At 53.1% G+C, this 24,509-nt stretch overlaps 5 protein-coding genes across 5 annotated transcripts; 4 read left to right on the top strand and 1 right to left on the bottom strand.

Moving 5' to 3' along the window:
* Positions 1-2,028: 2,028 nt before the first annotated feature.
* Positions 2,029-6,146, top strand: JN550_013160 (uncharacterized protein; the record flags this gene model as incomplete). The annotated part of the gene is made up of 3 exons (XM_049311717.1): positions 2,029-3,808; positions 3,862-4,454; positions 4,509-6,146. The coding sequence occupies 3 exons, from the start codon at positions 2,029-2,031 to the stop codon at positions 6,144-6,146; spliced, it is 4,011 nt and encodes a 1,336-aa protein (XP_049164891.1).
* A 3,433-nt stretch (positions 6,147-9,579) lies between these two features.
* JN550_013159 (uncharacterized protein) lies at positions 9,580-10,658 on the top strand (the record flags this gene model as incomplete). Its single annotated transcript, XM_049311716.1, has 2 exons — positions 9,580-9,981; positions 10,056-10,658. 2 exons carry the CDS (start codon positions 9,580-9,582, stop codon positions 10,656-10,658), a joined length of 1,005 nt encoding a protein of 334 aa, XP_049164890.1.
* Positions 10,659-12,040: 1,382 nt separating this feature from the next.
* On the top strand, positions 12,041-15,791 carry JN550_013158 (uncharacterized protein; the record flags this gene model as incomplete). Its single annotated transcript, XM_049311714.1, has 5 exons — positions 12,041-12,483; positions 12,553-13,358; positions 13,573-13,657; positions 13,730-13,932; positions 13,996-15,791. 5 exons carry the CDS (start codon positions 12,041-12,043, stop codon positions 15,789-15,791), a joined length of 3,333 nt encoding a protein of 1,110 aa, XP_049164889.1.
* A 308-nt stretch (positions 15,792-16,099) lies between these two features.
* JN550_013157 (uncharacterized protein) lies at positions 16,100-19,303 on the bottom strand (the record flags this gene model as incomplete). Its single annotated transcript, XM_049311713.1, has 1 exon — positions 16,100-19,303. One exon carries the CDS (start codon positions 19,301-19,303, stop codon positions 16,100-16,102), a length of 3,204 nt encoding a protein of 1,067 aa, XP_049164888.1.
* A 1,576-nt stretch (positions 19,304-20,879) lies between these two features.
* Positions 20,880-23,924, top strand: JN550_013156 (uncharacterized protein; the record flags this gene model as incomplete). The annotated part of the gene is made up of 10 exons (XM_049311712.1): positions 20,880-21,008; positions 21,085-21,187; positions 21,247-21,318; positions 21,416-21,462; positions 21,528-21,652; positions 21,701-22,384; positions 22,449-22,524; positions 22,699-23,004; positions 23,073-23,177; positions 23,232-23,924. The coding sequence occupies 10 exons, from the start codon at positions 20,880-20,882 to the stop codon at positions 23,922-23,924; spliced, it is 2,340 nt and encodes a 779-aa protein (XP_049164887.1).
* Between the last annotated feature and the right edge of the window lie 585 nt (positions 23,925-24,509).

Below are 24,509 nucleotides of genomic sequence, written 5' to 3'. Positions count from 1 at the left end.
TCTTGCCTGTATGTAAGTGTATCAAGCGAGAGAGAGCCTGTTTGGGTAGGGTGGCGTGTCAATATTCCGAGTCATAGACAACATCTGCTCGCATTTCCAAGGCCAATGGCAAGGTGGCGTTCCCCAAAGCGCGGACTCGGTGCGAATGCGAGCTGCAAGACAGTTATAGTTATGCACATGCGCCGTTTCGCTTATGCAGCGCCGCCGTGTGGACGCTAACCAGTAAGGAAGTTGACCACCTCGCCAATTCCGCATCTTTGCCATTCCCAAACGAGGACGCGAATACACCTTCGTGCCTTTGAGAACTTCTCCTACCAGGTAAAATCTGATACAGTCGTCGCATCGATATACAAGAATTGATCCCATCAGCGCAAAATCGACACGAGTACTTACAAGTAACGAACTGTTATCCCAATTCGAACTCGCTCCAGCGGCTAGGTGGAGTTCAGTAGCTCGGCCACTTGAAGACTCCGAAGTCCGCTATCGAGCAGGATTGCCCCCGGGGCCATGCTGGCCTTGTCAGTCAAACGTTGTCGCTAGCCCCCAATCGGCATCGCCTGTCCCCCGAGGCCAGGGGTCTGCCATCCGTAGAAGGATTCCAGAAGCAAACCTGTGAAGGCCGTTGTGTGACCAGGGGATTCTCACCAAATCTTTTGGTGAGACGGCGATGAGTCGTAAGATCGCGGGTCAGATTAGTTCATGATGGTGCACCGAGTTTCTTTCCGGCGACATTGTGCCACACTCTGTTCTTGTTGCCTGGCACTAGGGCTGACGAGTTTGTGGGAGTCAGAATTGCGGCGTGACGCTGAATGATAAGCTTTGTCGGATCCAGAAATGCAGACGAGATACGACACTGCAACGTTCTTGTGAAACGGACCCATAGCAAATCAAAACTGCTGATCGACCTGGGGTTTGGCCCAATGTTCTAGCCTGATCCTAAGATCCGAACCCTGGGAACCCTGGTTGCTCGGCCCGCACCTGGTTACAGATTGGCATTCTCGCTTCCTTGTGTCCAAAAGAGTCAAGACACCAGTTGACCAGAACTACAAAGTACCGTATCTAGACGGCAATTGGGAGTCATAGTGCGCCATATCGACCGTGGTTCAACGAGTCGGTTGGATGGCTCGGCATGTCTCACTGTAGCACACGAGAGCGCCATGTAGGATCGAGGGGTGACAAGCTTCTTTGCTTACGGTTTCGTGCTTCAAGAATTGCCCGAGCCTATGGTACCTACAGCGTATACATCTCATCCTCCACGTGGGTTGTACATAAGACGGATGGACATTGACTCGCTTGTATCAATGCCACCGCCGCTATGGATCCCGAAAGAGTCACGCCGTCACCACTATGGTACGAACTATGCAAGATGGCGGTTCGCCTTCTTCCCGCAGCGATGGCCCCCCAAAACATTGCAATTGGCCGCGCCGCTTACCTCGCCCAGTGGTAACGTAGCCGGGCCCACAGCGGTCATCTCTGGTGGATGGAGTCCGAGGTGCGCATATCTAGCGGACGGAATCCCTGAACTCCGTGCACAAAATCGCACCCCCAGTGCTTCCCGACCGAGCTCTAGTTTACTTTCCGCGACGGGCAGGCGACCGGCTTGAAGTACTGAAAAAGGGTTGCGCCGCGCCCAGGTGCATTCCAACTCGGATATCCTTCCCCCCCACAAGCCTTTCGCTTTTCTCTTCGGGCGCTTCCTGGACTTGACGTCGATCTTTTGTAAACAGTCTTGATGTAATATACCACCGACCGTCTGTCGTTCTTCTAACGTTGTCGGACTGTGACAAAAAGGTGTCCCGCGGAAACCAGGACCTCGCATACTCCCCCCCACACCCAAGCCGAGCACCCTTGCCGCCACCCCGACCAGATAAACACCGGACCAAGGCCCAGCAAATTTCCCGACTTGCAGGCTGTCGCGATAGAGTTCACATCACCAACGTCTTTGCGGGGACCTTGGACGTCTCGCGCGCGACGTCAACCCATTCCGGCTGCTCTTGCGCTTGCGTGACGAGAAGAAGGTTTGGCGCCATGGCTCCCGATCCCGAACTGTCGGAAAAGGCTCCGGAGGCCGCGCCCTCGAGAGCCTCGAGTCCCGAGACCTCGACGGACGCTACACCGGCCGGCGAGAAAAACGCGCCCAACTCGACGGCATTGGCCAAGGCAGACTCCAAAGTGGTGCCAGCAGCCAAGGAGCAGGATGACGACCCGTTCAGGAACCTGCCGGCCCACGAGGCCGACATCCTCAGGAAACAGGTCGATACTCCAAATGTCAAGACCGGCGTGGCCATCCTGTACCGATATGCGTCGAGAAACGACCTTCTCATCATGGCCGTCAGCGCTCTATGCGCAATCGCGGGAGGTGCCGCACTCCCGTTGATGACGGTCATCTTTGGTAATCTACAAGGCACTTTCCAGTCATACTTTATGAAACAGACGGGCTACGACGCCTTCATGGCCGAAATGACGCATCTTGTTTTGTACTTCGTTTACCTGGCCATTGGCGAGTTCGTCACCATCTACGTTGCAACTGTCGGTTTCATCTATACTGGCGAGCATATAAGCGCCAAGATCCGAGAACACTATCTTGAGAGCTGCATGCGACAAAACATTGGTTTCTTCGATAAGCTGGGTGCCGGAGAGGTGACCACCCGCATCACGGCCGACACCAACTTGATTCAGGATGGTATCTCTGAGAAGGTTGGGTTAACACTCACGGCGGTCGCCACCTTCATTTCAGCTTTTGTTATTGGCTTTGTCATGTATTGGAAGCTGACGCTGATCCTGATATCTACCGTCGTCGCCATCGTGTTGGTCATGGGCACTGCCTCGTCGTTCATGATCAAGTACAACAAGCACTCGATCGAAGCTTACGCGCTAGGAGGCAGTGTTGCCGAGGAGGTCATCTCTTCCATCCGGAATGCGGTTGCCTTCGGTACCCAGGACCGTCTGGCCAAGCAGTACGATGCTCACCTTGCTCGTGCTGAGAAGTTTGGCTTCCGTGTCAAGGCCCTCATTGGCTGCATGGTTGCTGGCATGATGTTGATCTTGTACCTGAACTATGGTCTGTCATTCTGGATGGGAAGCACGTACCTTCTTGACGGAAGTGTTCCGCTCTCCAAGATTCTTACCATTATGATGTCTGTCATGATCGGTGCCTTCAACCTGGGTAACGTCGCACCCAATGTGCAGGCTTTTGCTACAGCCATTGCTGCCGCGGCCAAGATTTACAATACCATTGACCGCGTGTCCCCTCTGGACCCGACCAACGATGCTGGCGAGAAGCCGGAGCACGTGGAGGGCACCATTCGTTTGGAAAACGTGAAGCACATCTACCCTTCCCGACCCGATGTGGTAGTTATGAAGGACGTCTCGCTCGAGATTCCAGCCGGCAAGACTACCGCGCTTGTCGGTGCATCTGGAAGTGGAAAGAGTACAATTGTCGGCCTCGTCGAGCGTTTCTATGATCCCGTTGGTGGCAAGGTCTACCTCGATGGACGCGACATCAGCACGCTGAACTTGAGGTGGCTTCGTCAACACATTTCCTTGGTCAGCCAGGAACCGACACTCTTCGGCACCACCATTTTTGGCAACATTAAGTATGGTCTGATTGGTACTGCATTCGAGAATGAGAGCGAGGAGAAGCAGCGCGAGCTAGTCATTGAGGCAGCAAAGAAAGCCAACGCTCACGACTTCATTTCTGGCCTCCCTGAAGGTTACGAAACTCACGTTGGTGAACGCGGTTTTCTCCTTTCTGGTGGACAGAAGCAACGTATTGCCATTGCTCGAGCCATTGTGTCTGATCCCAAAAGTATGTGCTTGAGGAAGATATTTGGTGGGAATACTCTGCTAACTGATTCACAGTTCTGTTGCTGGACGAAGCTACCAGTGCCCTCGATACCAAATCCGAAGGTGTTGTCCAAGCTGCTCTGGAGGTTGCTGCTGCCGGTCGCACAACCATTACGATTGCCCATCGTCTATCGACCATCAAGGATGCTCACAACATTGTTGTCATGACGCAGGGCTCGATTGTAGAGCAGGGAACTCACGACGCCCTACTCGAGAAGCGCGGTGCTTACTACAACTTGGTTACTGCTCAAAATATCGCAGCTGTGAATGAGCTTACCGTCGAGGAACAAGAGGCGATCGACAGTGAAGAGGAGAAACTGATCCGAAAGGCGAGCGCAAAGGATGGTGGCCCAGCTTACATCGAGGACCCAGACGACAACATGCAGGCGAAGCTCAAGCGGTCAACAACTCAGGGATCTGCCTCCAGCAAAGCGCTCCAAGGACGAAAGGCCGAGGAGGAAACCAAGTATCCTCTGTGGACCCTTATTAAACTGATTGCCGCCTTCAACAAGAAAGAGTGGAAACTTATGGTTTGGGGACTATTCTGGTCTATCATCTGTGGTGGCGGAAACCCCACACAAGCGGTATTCTTTGCCAAGCAAATCATGGTATGTCCATGGCCGACTGATTTGTATATTTCGATGCTAATACATAGTACACAGACCCTCAGTGTGCCCCTCGATCCGGCGACCAACGGCCAAGTCAAGAAGGACAGTGACTTCTGGAGCTCTATGTTCTTGATGCTCGCTATTGTTCAGTTTATATCATATGTCTTGCAAGGTGTGGCGTTCGCGAAATGCTCCGAGATATTGATTCATCGTGTACGCGACCGTGCCTTCAGGACCATGCTTCGACAGGACGTGGCCTTCTTCGACAAGGATGAGAACACTGCAGGCGCCCTGACCTCGTTCCTCTCAACCGAAACCACACACGTTGCCGGTATCAGTGGTGTTACTCTTGGAACTCTGCTCCTGGTCAGCACTACTCTTGTTTCCGCTTTGACTCTTGCATTGGCTATTGGCTGGAAACTGTCGCTTGTCTGTATTTCGACCATTCCCGTCCTGTTGGGCTGTGGTTTCTTCCGATTCTACATGCTTGCACATTTCCAGCGCCGATCCAAGAGGGCTTATGAACAATCTGCCACCTACGCCTCCGAGGCGATCTCCGCCATCCGTACCGTCGCCTCGCTCACCCGAGAGACGGACGTCCTGGTACAGTACCAGAAAGCTCTTGCTTCGCAACAGCGGGCCAGCTTGATCTCCGTCCTCAGGTCGAGTCTGTTGTACGCTGCCTCGCAGTCCTTGCTGTTCTTGGCCTTTGCTCTCGGGTTCTGGTACGGAGGCAGCCTCATTGCCAAGTACGAGTACGACATGTTCCAGTTCTTCGTCTGTTTCTCTGCCATCATCTTTGGTGCGCAGTCCGCTGGTACTGTTTTCTCGTTCGCTCCCGATATGGGCAAGGCACACCAGGCTGCAGCCGAGTTGAAGACTCTCTTTGACCGCAAGCCCACTGTGGACACTTGGTCAGAGGACGGTGAGAGCTTGGAGGCTGTTGACGGTACCATTGAGTTCCGTGACGTTCACTTCCGCTACCCAACTCGTCCCGAACAACCTGTGCTCCGCGGACTCAACCTTACTGTCCGGCCTGGCCAATACGTGGCGCTGGTAGGAGCCTCCGGTTGTGGTAAGAGTACTACAATTGCCCTCCTTGAGCGCTTCTACGACCCCCTGGTTGGCGGTGTCTACATCGACGGCAAGGAGATCAGCTCCCTCAACGTCAACCAGTATCGATCCTTCATCGCCCTAGTCAGCCAGGAGCCCACCCTTTACCAAGGCACAATCAGGGATAACATTCTCCTTGGCGCGCCACACGAGGTTACGGACGACGCTATCGAGTTTGCCTGCAAGGAGGCCAACATCTTCGACTTTATCCTCTCACTCCCCGACGGCTTCAACACCATCGTCGGTAGCAAGGGTGCTCTGTTGTCTGGTGGCCAGAAGCAACGTATTGCCATCGCGCGTGCGTTGATCCGTGACCCCAAGATCCTACTTCTCGACGAGGCTACGTCGGCTCTCGACTCGGAATCGGAGCACGTCGTCCAGGCCGCGCTGGACAAGGCCGCCAAGGGCCGAACGACCATCGCTGTCGCGCATCGTCTGAGCACGATCCAGCGCGCAGACATCATCTACGTCTTTGACCAGGGACGTATTGTAGAGGAGGGCACGCATCCCGAGTTGATGCGCAAGAACGGCCGCTACGCAGAGCTGGTCAACCTCCAGAGCCTGGAGAAGAATCGCTAAGACGGCTAGCTTTGCTTGGGTGGTGGCATACATTCATACATAATAGAGGGACATGTGGCGGTGATTTGGTGTCGGTTAGAGATTCCCCCATCAGCATACCTGCTTTTCTCCCTGCATCGGGATGGCGTTCCGGATCTTGCGACTCAGCGTCGACTTGGTATTTTTTTCACTTGTTCAGATAGTCTCCTCGCAGGAGTTCCCTAGCGTACATATAATCACAGCCTAAAGGAGGCGTCATTCACATTTCACCACGCACCCCTTGCTGCTACCGTCTCTGCCGTCCCGTCATATTAAAAATAAGTTATGTTGGTGTCCATACATGTGCTGTGCCAGCGAGCTACAGCAAGCATTTTGCCGTGATTGCACATGTTTATAAGGGGCCACAACCAACACGACTCGAGATGCTTGCTCACAGCTGATCATTGATTCGCCAAACAGTAACTGACTTAAGCCTCAGGAGGCTCTGAGCCATTCGGAGGATATTGTCAATAGATTGAAGGGGATCTACATTTGCATGGAAACATCAGGTTAGTTGCTGCAGGTCCGGCACGCCGCAGCCCTACCGACCACGCGAGCCGCCGCTACGCTACGGATGCAAGGGCAGATCACGAAATTGCGCGTGGGGGATGGGGGTGCTACGCGTTCACGGCATAAGGCCGCCTGGATACGAGCAAATGCCAGTTTTCCGAGAGGCATTGAGACAGTACTTCCCCTGACGTGTCTTGCCTTGTGACTTGACTATTGTAGCAGACTGGTCACGCAGGGTCACACAGCTAGCTGCCGCCTTTACACGTGGGCGCTTTGGGGAGTCCGAATGCCAGGTCCACCCGCCCCCAGGCCTGGAAAGCCCAGAACCGCAGAAGATCTGCGGGCCTGGACTCCTGATGATCTGCGCGGTATCCGTATTTCTTTGCTTTCTCCGGCTCACTGCCGCCCGTTATTTATGGGACATTCTCGGCCCTGCATGCGTGCAAAGAAGAAGAAAAATGGGTTGGTTATGCAGACAAGGCAAGACAAAGCTACAAGTTGCGACCTGGGGTCCAATGGAAAGCCCCGTACGTCAAGTCTGTCGGCCGGGCGGCGGCTATAGAGGTGCTGGTGTTAGGCAGAACGCCATAGCTCTAATTTTGGCCCCCCCTATCGAGCGGCTTGGAAGAGAGCCGCACGGCGGGCGCTGGCCGCTGGCGCTGCAGGAAATTGCGAATTCCGGTGAGGTTGTATCAGGAGAACCGCACGCAGTTCAGGCGGTCGATGATCCGGGCGCCAATGCCGGATCTTCCCTCTGGGTCTCCTGGTGCGCGCGAGATACGGTGAGTCGCAATGTCCCTCAGCATAAACAAGAGGTCATCGTGTTACACCTGTTCAGCGTTTAGTATGTACGAGTTATCTCACATTGGGGTCTCTTTCGTATTAGCCTCACCCATCTCACTGCGTTGTACCAAAGTTGCTGTCCTGAACAACAAAGACCGTCTTGCTCAATTCGTGGACCCACAGTCGATAGTGCTGATTTCCACCCGAACCCCTGGCTAGCCAGCTAGTCCGGCTAGAGGAACTTTAGCTTTAAGCAGCACGCCAGGCCCGGGGCCGCTGCAAGAATGTCGTGAGGGAAATTTCGCTAATGCATTACCATGCCCCAGGGCGTCGGGCAAACTGCCAGACTGGCTTGACTGGCGAGCAAAATTCCACGATTCGACAGGGACGAGATTTGATGGGTCTTGGCATAGTGTTTTCCTGGGTCGCCGGTCGAGTTGCAATATCATTGCCTATGCGAGGGCGACCTCATCTACCATAGTACCACCGAACCAGCCCTGCCGTAGTCAAGGGTTCATCAAATACTCCGTTCGGTAGCAGGGACTCTGAAAGACCATTGAAGGCTCAATGCGACTCGACGGCCCCCAAGATAGGTTACAGCCGGGCAATCTATATACATGCAAGTGCTCGATAGTCGGCACCCACATCGTAGGGCGTTGGATCTCACTTGGCCAAGCAATCTCTAGACACTACATCCTTCCCAGTTAAGTCACCCACCTCCAACGCCGTGGTAATGAGCAGGGATCCGAGGAGGAGAGATCTGATCCTTGGCGATGCATGTCGTTGGAGTCGTCTGCCGCAATCGTCCGTCTTAGAGTTTCCGGCCGCCCCAGTCGAGATACACAGAACCTGTGGCCGTTTCCTATAGGCATTTGCGAGATGACGGCAAAGACTGGGTCGGTCCTCACCATCAGGGATAAACCCTTCGCCCCTCGATTGAGCTGCGCAACATCGGATTCTGTAGTCACTACTGTGGTAACTAGCCATTTGACGGTGGCCTGATTCGACAAACACAGATCAATACAACCCTGCAGGTCAGCCGCCATGCATCACATTCTGGGCCCCCAATTGCCTGTTCTGGGACTCTAGAGTCTTGATATCGGCTTCTTCGCGCGCCATGCCACCCACCCACGGTACCAAGACAATAGCTGCACTAGCTCTTTGTGGCCGGCCTGGCGCCAGGCCTGGCCAACCCACCAGGCGCCGAGGGACCTGGCCGCGTGGCTTCAGTTAGCCGAGCGGACAGAGATTAAACGGTCGCTGGCCCACCAGCCCAGACGAGAATGGCCTCTTCTTGCCTGAGCCGTTAGTACCGAGCGAAGGGATTGATTTGGTATTTGCAAGGCCTGGGGGTGACAGTGAGCGAGCTGCTGTGTAGAACTGGTAGCAATAATACCCAGCGCGACCCCGCAGAGTGACCAGGCAAGGCCTTTTTCCTCTCTACTCCTCTGCTGATCGTCGCTGTTTTTGTCTGGTTTCCCATATTGAAACTAGTATACTCCGCGCTCCCCCAATATCTTGTTAATCCCGCTTTCCAAGATCGACGACTTGGTTTACACTGCAACACTGGGTTTCGCAGCCGCCCCCCGCAATCTCGACGGCGCTGTTCCTGTCATTCCAAACCCGCGGCATAGCGACGGCATTGCTGTCTAAACACGAGCTTCTACACGGCGACGTTCCCATTGGTGTTCCGGCTCTTGTCGGCGGCACAGCCATTCATTTACCCGCGCCCGCACGGCCACATATTGGACCAACGTAAGATTGCTGTGTCTCTGTCTCTTTGCTCGCGGCCTGAGCTTGGCTTGGGGGCGCTGAGGGGGCTGCAGACAATAAGTATCGGAACTGCCACTTTTCGTCGTCGGCAGTGACCGAAATAAAGCATTCCCAACTCCGTGCCAGAGCCTCCTCCTGACTGACGATCTCGTATTTTGAGATCTGTGGTCGAACAAGGAGTTGAGAGTGATGTTTGGACGTTTCGCAGATCGGTTACCTGCCGTCTCGAGCCTCGACCGCAAGCCCGCTCTAGTTACCTAGTCGCTCACTCAATCACATTGGCTGTTGGCCCTGGACCGTTACCACCCTGTCGTTTCAGGTCCGCGCTGGACCTAGCATATAACCAGCAATGATCGCCGCCTTAATACTCGCCTGGGTCTCCGCGACCACGGCTACTTCTGTCGTCCGCCCGCCGCAGCCTCGAGAAACACTGCTCGTCGACACCCGCGTGCCGGTGCTTGTTGGCGACGAATGGATGATCATGTCTCAGGAGGAGCATCAACGACATCTTCGCAAAAGGGAGGAATCAGACGGCGGCGAGATCACGACAACAATCACGGTGGAGACTTCGACAGCGACAGCGAGCCCGACAACAACGACCTACGTCTCTAGTCCGCTACCCAGCCCATTCGACACGGCGATAGCCTCCAACTTTTCGAGCTCTGATGGAGATGGCTGCGCAGACTTCATAAACGACCTGCTCGTCAATCCGGACTTCAAGTCCTGCTATGCCTTCTCCATGTTAATACAGGTTAGTCGCTAGGCGACACCCAAATAGTTTTTGGGCCGCGGCACGTTTGCGATAGGGACTGACATCGACCGCAGGGCTCCAACTCCTTTTTCCAAGCAGAGAAGTCACTCGTGAGCATCACACAGGTTCTGGACGCGACATGCAACGGACCCAATGTCACCTTCTGTACCAAATACATGAACGATGCCGCCAAAAATCTCACCGATTCGTCAAACTGCGCCACGGATTTCGAGCTCGAGAACTCCCTCGTCGTTCAGGTCTACGCAGGGTTGAAGGCGTATCAGCCCATGTATAGCGCATCGTGCCTAAAAACCGCAGACACGTCAGCATACTGCTTTGCAAATGCAGTCACCAACAGGAGCGCGCTCGCCGACGTCTACCTGTACTACCTGCCGCTCAACATATCATACCCGAATAGCACAGTGCCAAACTGCAACGAGTGCACGCGTAGCACGATGGGGATATTCCAGGCGGCGACTGCCGACCGCGACGCCTACATAGCCAATACGTACGCAGACGCCGCCGACACCATCAACGCCGAATGCGGCGTCAGCTACGTGAACGCGACGCTTCCACAGGCCAGAGTCAGCAACGCCGCGACATCGGTAGCTCAAGCGCCGCCGCTGCTGCTTCTGCTTTCTTTCGGCTTCATGGCGTTCTCGCACTGGATTCTATGAGTAGAGCAGGGCACCCCAGCGTCGCGATGCTGGGAGGGAAGAGCCGAATTCGCCATCTGTTTTCAGCGCATTGGTATTACATCGGAGTCTTGGACGGGGAGGAAACCCCAGGGTGGCTCGGAAAACGGGACTTACGCCATCTTACGATTGCACATATTTGCTTTTATTTTCCACGCTACAACGGCGTGGCGTGTTTTTGATACCCAACATTTGTTCAGCCTACGGCGGCTGCTTTCATTTTCTTACAATATTGTTAGACCTTATTTGGCCCACTTTCAATGTACATACTTATACTGTAGGGGGTTGGCTGGGCTTGTCGGAGCCCGTGGATAGAGAACTCGCATGGACGGTGCGATGTCAGGAATGGCGGGGTTCGAGTACTGTGACGATGGTCGCGTGAGAGCGAGATAACTCACGGCCTGCTGTTGTACGGGAGAAAAGGGGACAAGGCTTGGTTAGCATGACCTTGCGCTTCGACGATTCGCTTTCTTGTACATACATACTTGAATCACATCCGGAAGCGCAGAACATACAGAATTGAAAAATGGAGAATTGAACCAAACTAGTCGATCAGAGTCCAGTCCTACAGGCAACAACGTCTCGTAGAAGTTCTCTCCCAGATAATATCAGTCATGTATTCTACGCAAATCGTCAGGCAATCCGCCTGAACGGAGCCAAGATCTGAGCCACCTGGCCAATAGCGCCGATCTCCAATATCATTTGTTGCTGGGCTCTACTTGTTCCACGGATTCAGCACAATATGAGTTGTAGCTTGGGGTTCGAAGTGCGTTTCCCAGCCTCGCAGCGCCTATCCATCCATCCAATCCAATCCAACCCTATCCTGTCCTGTCCTATCGTGGCTGGCATGAACTGTGCGAGGCGAGATGGGCAAAGCCCAATGGGTTGACTACAAGGCCCGGCTACGTTCGCTCTTCGGTGATCTGTAGGGCAGTGTACTGCGGCAAGAGCCTTACACGTGTCTCCCCTCGACTGGGGGGACTGAGGACGGGGCAGACTTGTGTGGTGTGGTATCTTCCAACTGAATAACGCAATCTGTACTTGGACTTGAGAAACCGTGTATCTTCTTGTTTCGACGTAGACGTAAAGGAAGATTGATATTGAATTCCATGGCTCTGGCTAAAGCCACTATGGTCAACATATGAGGAATATGTGCAAACATCAACAAGCACATCGCTGGCTTATAGTGCCTCAGTCAATGAATGGGAGGGTCTGGGCTGGTACGACTGTTACACTGCATGGTGGCGATGAGCCACCTGAGAGCCTGCTTCCGGGAGGCTGATTGTCCCCCATTCTCTATATTCACTGTCGATTTCCTCCCCAGTCTCTTTCACTGCGCAGAGAAACTTGACCGTTACCACAACATGGCAGACCCATTTTCGCTTGCAGCGTCGGCTGCGGGCATCGTATCTCTCGGTCTGACGGTATGCTCGGGGCTCGCCTCTTATATCGATGGAATCAGAGATCGCAAATCCGAGTTGTCTACGCTATCTACACAAGCACAAAATCTTCAAGCCACTCTCAGCGTACTGAAAGGCGCAGAGTCAAGTATTGTAGCCATGCATCCAGCCGGGGCGCCAGCCCTTGAATCAGCGTTCAAGAGCGTAAAGGAGCAACTGCAGGCTTTGGAACTGTTCTTGAAGGAGCAACAAGACGCCTCAAGCCAGTCCTCGGGCATGGTCGCGAGTTTAAAGGAACAGAAGAGAAAACTTACTTTTGCATTCCATCGCCCGACTCTCGAGAAGCTGCAGAAGAAACTCGACTCTGCGAACGGCGGTTTGCAAATTATCCTCCATGTGCTTGGCTTGTACGTTTCTCCTTATCGTCGTTTTGGTTTCCATAGAAAATCATGGTGGCTAATTCGGGTCAACTACAGAGCGGCCACAGCTGCGGTAAACACCACGATCTCCGAAGTCAACACTACAGTAAACGATTCGCACTCAACGATCCTGAGCGTTGAATCAGGTATCAGGTCTCTGGAAACGTCAATGTCGTCTATGTCTCTCTCGACAACAACTATCATCAGGGAAGAACTTGCTGAGGTGAAACAGTACCTCATGGCACAATCACGTCTTCTCGAAGCAGCAAGAGCATCCACAGATATGGACCCATCGCAGCTCGCGTTGGGGAGGCTCTTGTCGAAACCCAGTGATCTGAGGGATGCATGTGATATCTACCAGCGAACCACTACTCCTGCTTATGGTGCAGTGACTCGACCACGACATTCTCAACAATCCTACGGATCCTCGACGATTGGCACTCAGACACTATGCGACTGCGAGCTAAAAATGTTCAAGCAACAACAGTGCACAACAATTCGGAATTTCCACCTAATCAGAAAAGCAACAACCAGGCAAAGGCATGTTCCAGGCTGCGAATTCGAGGCGTCTGATCCGCTCGTGACTGAGCAGGTCAGGCAAATATCATATACTGGATTTCGAAGCCTTCTCTCGGTTGCACTGGAACTCTCGATTTCGTGGAGTTCGGGGGCCGGTGGATCAAGTATCGCTCGGACCATTACTTTCAGACCGATGGTAGATGAGACGAAATCACCGGTCTTCCGGATCATTAATCTCCTGAGAAAGTTCTACACTTGGCCAAACCTGATTTCGAAAGGAATGACAGACGACATTGAACACGTTTTAGAGCTCGCAACTGGCGCCATACTTAGAGTATCTCGAGGTAATAAATGTTCACCACATGATGTCAACCAACACGGGCAATCTCCACTTCATGTTTGGTTAAAAGTATGTACCAAAGTATTTAAGTATCCCATGACAACTACGTTTTCTTAAATATGCGCCACAGTTTTGCTCACACCACTTGCTCATGGTTTGATAGCTTCTTCATGATGTATTTTATATTCAGGTAACCCTAAACGACGGAGAAATTCTAGCTTCTTATCCGCCCATCACAGTTTCCTCAGTGAGACGCCTTATGGCTGGAGGATTGGCTGGCTGTATATTCGACTACAGTGGCAGGTAAGTACCGTCGACCGTCGCAACAGTGTCAAACCAGCTGATCGGATCACTGAAACACTCCCCCACCTATAGGTCACCGTTCGATGTTTTACTCGAAAGTTCAGATTCGCCATATAGCTCTGTCTCCGGATTTATGCCAGTCTTCGACATGATGTGTTCACTCAACTCAGATACCGTATCCCGAAGCAATAGATCGAGCATGGCCCAAACTCGCTGGCCGTTTGCACTACTCCGGTGGGATGTTGTTTTGAACAAGTACCCACATATGGCAGAGCGTATGTGACTGAGAAGTTATCAAACCTGTGCAAGGCCACCGATGATAACATAAATCATTATAGCGCTTGGCTTTGGCCCATTGAGCATATCTATTGTTTCCGGAAACGAGGCTCACGTGCGAAGTCTATTGAGCAAGGACCCTACTGCCATTGAAGAAATAAATCATGTCGGGCAGACAGTCTTCCACCTTGCAGCGTCACATGCCACGCCCGAGCTCCTGAATGTCCTTCTCGAAACTGTTCACTATGACTCGAAAAAATATGACACCGCGGACGCGTGCGGAATGCACGCCATGGACCTCGCAGCAAAGAAAGCGATTGAGATTTGCCGGAATGGGGATGCATGGGATATGTGCACACAATGCGCGTGCTGCGCCTCCTTTCGTACACTGCGGTCTTATGGATGGCAACCTTTCCGATATTGCTCTGATCTGTGCCGTCTGCTATATGAAACATCTCATGCATGCAGGTTGGAAATAATATCGACAATCAAGAAACTCAAAGAAGAGTTACGAGAAATAGGCCGCCAATGTTTAAGTCCCTCTGAAGTCCGGCGTTTCCACCTAGACCGTGAATGCGTTCTCGATGGCCACACAGATAGCGTCATACACGCGTTACTTCGACGAGAACGCAATATTCCCGAAAGATACAGAGATATTAAGCGGACAAATGGAGCATCTATCTATCATACCCTGTCGTGGTGGCCGTTCGAACACAGTGTCAGGCTTGCAGATCTTTTGTTTAGTAAGGGCTTTGAGGACGTGGACCACGAGATGAAGCCTGGTATAACACCTCTTGTGTACGCAGTGAGATGTGCCGGATACTCAGGCTTACCCTTCATGCTCTGGCTTGTGCGTCATGGTGCTGATATCTTGAGGCCCTATCCTATCCCTGAGGCACACTGGCTCAACCCCTCTCATACAGTGGCGCACGAAGTCTTGAACTTGCGGAACTACCGGGATCCTTCTGATATAATGTCTCTTGACTTCGAAATGTTACGGGAACTTACCCTCGAGGTCGCGTCATTGACGCTACTTGACGAATGCCGGTGTGGCTGCGTAGAACCGAGGGGCTGCACTACGACAACAACGCTTTTCCGCTGGTCGTGGATATCATTCTTCGAGCGTCATGCTAATTGGGAGTATCAGCCAGTCTGGACCGAAGAAGAGGAAGAAACACACACAGAACGTGGAACTGGTTTATACACGGACAATGAATCCCCTCGAGAGTCCATGCCGGAAGGGACGCGCTTGGACAATGAGATTTGCTCCAAGAAAGCAAGCACATCATCTTTACAAGAAGATACGGAAACCGATGCACCATTGGAAGATGGTGTGGGGGAGCCCAAAGTTACGCCACTACGGAGAGGTACCAGTGCCTTTTCATACTTTTTGCGACGACTAGCAGTCGAGCTTACCTTGTGGAAACATGTATCTACCTCTGCTCTGAGGTATTTCACTTTCCAGGCTCTGGATTTGCGGCATACGTGTGACTGCAGGAAAAACGGGAAGCCCTATTCCGATGACGAGATCAACGAGATGCACGAGGAAGACCGAGTTTCGCTGGGTCTCTTGGACGAGTTAGTTGACGAATTCACCACGGAATTGCATGATTCAGGAGATACATTTGCGCGATTCTTGAATCGGTATTGGGTTGGTCGCATGGAAACAGTCCTGCACGACTTGGAGGAAGCCAAAATGACGGCAGATCAAGTACTGGCAGCAGAGCAGGTGGGAGTCAGGTGGGATACAGATAGCAATGGCGAAGGGGGACCCTCTCGACCACCACCACCGACAGACTCAGAAATAGTAGAGGGCCTGATTAATCAGATCAACGAGATTGTCGCCGCGTCTACGTAGACCAGCCGGAAAATAGATTCAATTCTCATTGCCAATTTGCTTGTCGTTGATATTAGCTCAGTATACTCCTGGAAAATGTTATATCCGTAGATTCTCCAAATCCTGCGTGCAAGGAATCTATTACTACACTATATTATCTCTAACAGGAAAGCTACGTAACTGTAAGGCACGAGCCTGACGAACTGTGGAACATGGAACACATAATGGCCCAAAGGCCAAGCGGAGCTCTATCCAGCGCTCCTCCTAGTTCGTTGCTCACCCGAGCCGGGCCGACTCATGAATTTGAATCAGCAATTTTACCATCAAGCCTAGTCAGCCCAGCCGAATATCTCACTGATGGCCAGGGTGTTCGTCCTCACACCAGTCAGTGTTACAGTAATGCCGATCAGGTCTACGATGAGTAGCGCAGCAGATGCCAGCATGAACCTGGGGCTGAAGACCCGGTAGAGCATGAGATGTCGCCTCAGATGGCCCGCCCAAGCCATGGTGGCCAGACTCTCCACTGCGTAGTAGGCCACGAATATGCCCAGGGCCCTCGTCGTGCTCTCGAGCACTGCTTTGCGTTTCGGGTCCGTCTTCCAGATCACGATCAGGGGCACGGCCACACAGGCCAGGATCTGCCCCGCGAAATGATTCAGCATCACAACCAGCGGAGACCATGGGTAGCGGATTGTGAACAGCGGGATAAAGGCACTGTCCCACTGGATCGAGGACAGGGCGGCCTGGTGGCCGGTTTTGAAATAATGAAAGTTGCCAAGAAGGGCGAGGACGACAGGCCCGATGGTCTCCGTCGTTATGGCATTGAGGTCGATGATCTCAACAAGTGAGAGTATCTGCCATACCATGAGACCTATAGCCCCAGTGCCCATTGGTTTGGAGAGGAGGATCAAGGCAGCAGCGAAGTTGACGACAAGGAGGAGATAACGTGCACCATTGGTGTTTCCGTGCCCAATGACGATGAGCTGCGGTTTGCCACCGCTCTTAGACGGCGCAGTCAGGATCGATACGCATGGTGGTGCCCAGATGAAGGCTGTTGTGCCAGCGACGAAAGCGAGCGCCAACACCAGCTGGGCAACCAAAACTTGAATAGTTTTGAGGGTTTCTGCTGGGACCGAAGTTATCCACTCGCCGTTGCTGGCAGCATCTAGAGTCCAGTAAATGGCAGCTAATAATAGACCGCCCCGTAGCACATATCCAATCCAGCCAGGCGCAAGTCCCTCGTACGACCGGGATGATGTGAGATATGCCTTGATTATTGTGGGAAGAATGAGGAAGACGGCGAATGGGATTGCGAGTTGCCATGGGGCCGATGTCGAAGAATTGGCGGAAGAATAGTACGTCGATGTACAGTATGGCATTTGCTCCTCCCTGCATAGCTTTGAGAACGACGCTATCCGACCAAGGACAACAAACAAGACCGAGTGATAGACTCCTAGGGAGCGGTCCATGATTGTAGGGCGTCGGAGAGCTGCGATTGCAGCCGCAACACCGAACGAGGACAGGAAAAAGAGCGATATCGAATCTTCCCAGATGGTGTAGGAGTTGGAGGCGAATCCTATAGATTGGCTAAGGGTGAAAATGATAGACAACCAGCCCCAAAAGGTACGGGGAATAAGATTGGCTATGCTCTTCCCATATCCAAAGAGAGAGATGGCAGCCCCAACCAAACTTCCAAGTGCAGTGCCCGCAGCAGCGAGTGGCCAATCTTGAGAAGCTGATAGCAGCACATAGCCACCACCCAGACCAGTTCCAGCAACTGCGCCTAGCGCTCCTGCCTTGACGAGATTCTTGCTCAGCCCTTGATCAGAGCCAGGGCTCTCAGTCGATGTTGACATCTGCATTTCCAGACTTTTCTCGGCGAAGTCAAGTTCCGGGTCAAGGACCGCCAAGTCGTCATCTTCATCCCTCGAAACGTAAATGAGAAGCACAATTACGCCCAGGGCCATAACTGTGATACCCAAAACCATTCTTGTGACATTGAATCTCGCCCATAGATCCTTGCAGATCCTTAGTGTTTCTTCTTGGTATTGTGTATATGCAGTGTAAGTGCCTTCTTGGGTCTTGGTCGCCTTTTGAGCGGCAACATTAGCTCTTTCCCAGAAATCAGCGGGAGACCCGGGCAAAGAACTCTGCTCAATGCCGCGTGCGGCAAAATAAGAGGCTTGATACCTCCTGATACCGGCGGAGGCAATCCGGGACACGGCTGCCAGGTTGCTCCACCCATCGCCCTTTTGACCAGCGAAAGCTTCTTCGATGGGTTGGCCAAGGTTGTTGTAGGGAATGGGGATGCCTAAAAGGAGAGAAAGCGTGGGAACTAGATCAATCTGGTTCACTGGCCGTATCTTCGCAGTCGCAGGCGGTATCCTGTATTCGGGTTTCGTCCGACCAAATATGGGCTTCTTTGAGTACATCCAAAGAGCAGCTTCTACCTCGTCGTCGCTCTCACCGCCGTGATCTCCTTTTCCATCCATTCCGTGGTCTCCCATGACCACTAGCAGGGTGTCGTCGTCGATAGTCTGGACCAAATCCCGGACGAACTTGTCCATTTGCTGAAGCTTCGAAGCCATGGCCGGATGGCTGGGGCCGTACCGATGTCCGGCGTGATCAACTCCGAGGAAATGGCCGATGAGAAGATCCCACTCGCCGGTCCTCCCCGGCTGCATCAGGGGAAATATGTGCTCGAGCACACCATTGTCCACCGTATGCAAGTCCCAAACATTGAAGCTGTCGTATGCTCTACTGATATTGGGCTCGAAGTACCCCGGGAAGAGCGCAGTCCAGGTATCATCACCAAGATGAACAATCCGCTTCCCGAGGCCCTTGAGCTGCTTCAGAATGTTGTCCTCTTCTATAGCCTCTCCACCGAAACTGCTGCCAAGATCGATGAACGTAGGTAACGTTCCTGTCGTCAGCCCCTTCAGCCTTTGCAGGGTAGCGGTTGGCGGATCCGCAATAAACGGCAGTAGTACAGCATTGGTTGGCGAATTCAGCGATGTCTCGTACAGGAACGGGAAAGCATTGTGATAGACCTCGGCTTGGCTGCTGTCCTCGACGGGGACCGTGAAATCGTACCGTAGAGCGTCAATGAGGACCACTACGGCTTTCTTGAATGACTTTGGGTGCCAGCAGCCCGCGTCCACGCTGCCCTGGCCATTCCACTGTGCCAAAGGTTCGATGGGTGGGTTGGAACATTCGGATTGCTCTTCCAGAACCAGTCGCGCCAACAAGAAGCCACTGGTAAAGAGATATATTCCTATAATGTGTATAAAGAGCATCCACACCCAAAACCCAACGGTCCAGCTGAAGCGTTTCTCGTATGCTGACTTGCGGCGCGATTCGAAAGCAGCACGTTGCTTCTTGGCGGTATCATCTTGCGCCTTGTCGGGGGAAGGGACTTCGGATTTCCTGCCGGCGGCTTCTATCTCTTTCAGTCGCTTTGCCTTGGCGTATTGAGCTGCGATGGTCTTATAATCCGCAGGGGGGGCCTTCGGGCGAGGATCACGAGTCGGCATGGTGGATAGGGATGAGGTGTACGGCGCGTGGGTTCGCTGCACAGGTCGTAGCCATTGACCTGCTTCTCCGGTATCAAGTGAAAGCGAGTCTAGGAAATCACCACAGCATAGTGGAAAGTCTGATCAAGGAGAGTGTAGAACAGGAACAGCTGTTGAATTGTGCAGCGTCACGTCGTTGTCTGCAAGCTGGAGCTTTTTGGAACTGCTACTCACTACCTACAGTGCTGTGGAATCTGAGCTGAGCTTCTGATTTAGGTGGGGGTGGCCGCGACTGTCCACTTGGCGTCTCAGCTGGTCACAGTTGCAAATCACTGCCTGCGACGACACTGTCTTGGTTGGACCCCTTTTCCACGCCAACTGAGGAGCGTTTCCTTCATGACGAGTTCTCACACATGGGAGGTAGCGTATGAGTGAGGCTGTACTTAATGAATAGTAGCTGACCTTAGAAGTCCCGTCGGGTGTTTGGAGGCTCTGAACACCTTCTAGGAAGCTGGAGGCTTCCCTGTCCTGGCCATTGACTTGACGTGGCATTAGAGCCTGAGCCAGCGCTGAAGAAGTGGGGGCCGCTTGGAATATGAATCTGCATCAGCTCCAGCGACAACCGGATGGCGTCTGGTTCTCGCTCTTCGTGATGGACCATCCCGTTCACGGAGTACCAGATCCAGACACGGAAGAATTATATAGGGTCGAGATTTGACGTCTAAGCACTACGGGTGTCACCTCGGCATGCAAGGGCCCGTCCCAAGGAATGTATAAAGCTGCATGGCCCCCAGGAACGCGTTGGAAACCTTAACACAGACATAGGAGTCATGATCGCAGCCGGATGCACAATTATGGTCTTCCGTTACCAACTGAGGAAGATTTGTGGCTGTCCACTAAGCTGCCTCCTAACTGCTTGAGTAGATGCTTGCGACTTGCGCTTTGCATACTTTAGTAAGGCAGATCACATGCAGAGAGGTACAATCGGGCCTAAAAAGTCGTCAGGACGCTACTGGGTCTGCTGGGTGTTGCGCAGCACTTTTCTGGACGCGTCCTCTCTTGTGGGAAGGAGTTATTTTGGATGAACTAGACCAGCTCTACCGAGACTACGTGAGAAATCAGGGCCGCGAGTCAAGTCACCCCTGGGGAACTGGCATCATCCAGCGACGGCACCCCGGCCAAGAAAACTTAAGGCGTGTGATTGCATAGCGTGGCTTGTATCTGCCGCTCGAGGAAAAGGGAAAGGCCCAAACCGCTACAATGTCGGCCGACCTCGGGTTGTGGATATCTCGTGGGGTTTCATCCCAACGGCGTGCAATCATGACGGGCCTAAAGGCTGCCCCTGGTCGCTGCAAGCAGGCTGCGCGAGCGCTCATCATGTCCCATTTCCGCTAGGATCCAAAATGACCAGGTACTAACCCAGGATGTGCCCACGTCCGCCGCGGTCCTCTCGCAGAGCGATAACCAGTTCCTCGCTTTCGTATCTGCGTCTGTGTCTCGGCTGAGTCCTTTCGTACGAGACTGCCAGGGCCTGGAGGCAAGATGCGATGCGCAGGAACCATGTGCGATAATCTGACGCCGCTGAAGAACACCAAGCATGAAGAGATCCAAAACGCACAGCTCCAGCGACATAGCCGCTGAGATGTCTGCTGCGGCCACCCCCTCTCCTTCGTCCTCGACTACCGCTAGCACCAAGAGACGGCGTAACAACCCAAACGAGTGCTGCGTGACGTGCAAACTGAGGAAGGCAAGCAGACCTCAAACCGTGTCGCGGGATGCTCAGACTAATGCTATAGCGACAGGTGAAATGCAGCGGCAAATATAGCGATGACCCTTGTGATAACTGCTCGCGGCTCAAGCTCGACTGCAGTTTCACGCAAAACGCCAATGGCTCACAGCCGCATGGTACGTAATGTCACAATGAACCACGCTGTCTCTCACCCTGCTGACTTCCAATCATACAGACAAGGTGGCCAGGACCACACCCAATGGTATAGTCACAGAAGCCGGGACTATTCGAAAACGCGCACAGAGAGGTGAGTCTTGCCATGTTCTTCTCAATCGTGCTACTCAATTCTTATTCGGTGGACCCACAGCATGCCAGCAATGTCACACTCACAAGACCAAATGTAGCGGCGACTTGCCCAGGTGTCAAAGATGCCAGTCCAACGATCTTCCGTGTGAGTACGCGCCGTCAAAGAGGAAATTCGCAAATTTGCCTGGGCAATCATGCGCCTTGAGCAAGCGTGTGGCACAGGTCGTGACGACCACATCAAATGGGCGCATCGCGCAAGAGAGTAGGAGCAGCAGCGAATTGGAAACGCCTACTCCATCATTGGAGCGAGTCTTTCTTCCCGGTTCTCTGGTCCAGTAAGTCGTGATCTTCGTTTCCTGACGCCTCAATCTGACCGGCCTCAGGGATCATCTGCTCAGAAGAGAGGTCGTTTTGAAGCATGCCAATATCTACTTTGACCACCTTTTCCACATGCCCTGCATGGGATTCTTGCATCCAGGCACTATCTACCGGCTGATTGATGAAGACAAGCTCTCACCTGCTCTGGCAGCAGGCATCTGCTCTATAACAGCCGACTTTGTGTCCCCAGGTCCGGCTGGGCGCGAATTCGCGGTTCGGTGCAATGAACGGCTGGAACACGATGCGCTCCGCAATTTCGCCTTCATGGACCAAGAACAACTCGTTTTCCACGTACTGGCCACCGTCTACAACTGGATGTCTGGCCCCCTGAGCAAAGTGTGGATGTGGACCGCCACAGCCGGCAGGTTGATCAAATGCCTGCAGCTCAACTACGAGCCGGACCACAGGTCTGTTCAGGTGGCTCCTTCGGAAAGAGAGATCCAAAGGCGCGGTGTATGGCAGATTTATATCATCGACCATTTCCTGTCGGGCGGGCACGATGAGCATCTTCTCCTCCCGTCCAACTCGATACATATCAGATTACCCTGCTCCGACCAGGTATTCAGAGACGATTTGCCCTCGACCATGGAGACGCTTGATCGCAACCCGTCAATTCCGTCTAGCCTCGGCGACTACAGCCTCGACGCTTGCCACGTAAGGCTGCTCACGATTCGAAGCCAGGTCCTTAGGTTCGTACTTGGAAGGCGGTTGGAGGAGGCGACCCGAGCCTGTTAATGCTGACTATATCGTTAGGACTACCAAACGTTTTACCGACTCCTCCCAGAATGCCGGGCCAGAAGCCATGAGGCCGGAACAGTTCATGGAACACGTGAATCAATTCCAGATTGCATTGCATCGATTCTCTGATTCTCTTCCAGAAAACCTCAGATTGTCCGTGGCAAATGTAGATGCTCATCTTCTGCGACCAGATCGCGCTAGTTACACAATGCTGCATACCTGGTTTTGCCAAACGCATATCGAGCTTTACTCCTTTTCCTTACAGACTCTCAAAGAACAATCTATGCGCGACTCAGCCAGCGGCATCCCTTGGGAATTCTTCTTACGTTCACACCAACCATTCCTCTTTCGCTGTCAACAGCAGGCTATTGCTTACGCTATCTGTCTGGCCCAAACTTGGGACTATTGCCTGCATAATATCAAGAAGGGCCCGAAAACCTCAATAGCACAGGGCCTGGTTACAGTCGACTGGATGGTTGGGGCATGCGCTGTCGATGTTGTCGATGCTCTTCTCGTTGCGAGAAAGCACAGGCTATACGAGGACCTTCGTGGCAACACCAGTGCTCAAATGGTATATTATAGCCCAATGGGAACACCCAATTTCTACCTTCTAGGGTTCACTAACGTTGCTTGTAACAGTGCTACTCGAAGCCAATCGATGACACATTACTAGCGTCACTTACCTCGACGATTGTTAAGCTTGTCGATGACCTCGTCAAGTTCTTACCGAGGGTTGAACATTATGTAAGCTAACGCGTGATACTGCCATCTATCCCCGAAGCTAATCGAGTCGTTCAGAACCAAGTTATACACGAAAAGTTAAAAGAGTTCGATATCCAGTCTGGCAATGTTGACCGAATTGGAGCTGTCAAGTCAGAGGACCGAAATGGGACACCGAGTCCCACTCTACCAGGCCCGAATGACATACTGCCAGATTCACAGCTTGACGCAGAGGTCTCTCCCAGTAGCTTTGCAGACTCGGCCTCGATATCAGATCGATTCTTGAGGAAGAAGTCGGTCTCTTCTCCGTACGAAAAGCTGCCGATGTACAGCGGCGTGGTACCGAACATGCAAGTTGCGGAGGCACCATCAGTGATGCCGTACTGTTTGCAGCAGGCCCGGGCATCGTCTCCGACAGGTCCTTTCGCAGCACCAACTGCTAGCAACCACCAGCCGTCTTACATCCCGCCCAACTCATCGATCAACGGCCCGACACCAGTCCCGACCCACTCGACCTTCGCACTCAGCATGGGGCCCATTTTCGACACGTCCATCAGGCCAACCGTGTTCACAGATGCCGCGATGCCCCAATCGATGACGATGAATCACTATCCTGTCGGCGAGAGCACACCACAGCCCAGCATGCAGACCCCGATGGTGCCGGGACACAATGTCTACGAGTCGTACGGCCCTCCGTACAATTTTCAGAACGAACATACCCAGGGTCCCTGGTTACAGCATGGGCAACGCGACCCTCACGGCTACAGTTGACAGTTACCCTAAACAATGTTAATACTAAAATTGCAAGAATTTCGATACAGCCGCCAAGCTTCGTTCACTACGCGCCACCAACCCGATGAAACGAATAATAGGGGCGGAATGGAAAATGGGCAGCAGTGGTATGTTGGGATGTTTGGCACGCCACACCCTCTCGCCACCTCTGATCACCGGACCTTTCACCTTCTAAAGCGGACCGTGATATAAAGGACTTGGGGCTGTCGACGTGATTTGTGTAAGCAGGGGCGCAGAGCGGTAATGACGGTGGCGAAGACGGGCCCAAGGCTACCATTTACCAAGCTGGAGCGCCGTCCCTCGATCTTACATCAAATGTCGGAAAGGATTGAGTGTTGGATGCCTAATACGTTGGCATGTTCAACAGGCGCTCGGAGTCTCTCCCGCCGATAGCCTGTGTTGATGGCCTCTAATGGATTTATGGGGGGACCAAGGGTGGATACGGACGTCTACCAGTGGTGGGAGCCAGCCACAAAAGAAATAAGTCGACCGATCAGGACACGGACACGTCGTACAGTCACCGAGGAAGTCAGGGCGACTTGACATATGTCAACCTTTTGACAG

Source organism: Neoarthrinium moseri (genome assembly GCF_022829205.1).
Source record: "Neoarthrinium moseri strain CBS 164.80 chromosome Unknown scaffold105_Wmoseri_CBS_16480, whole genome shotgun sequence".
NCBI classification, from domain to species: domain Eukaryota; kingdom Fungi; phylum Ascomycota; class Sordariomycetes; order Amphisphaeriales; family Apiosporaceae; genus Neoarthrinium; species Neoarthrinium moseri.
Note: the sequence above shows the minus strand (reverse complement) of the source record. Positions and strands in the feature narration are given on the sequence as shown.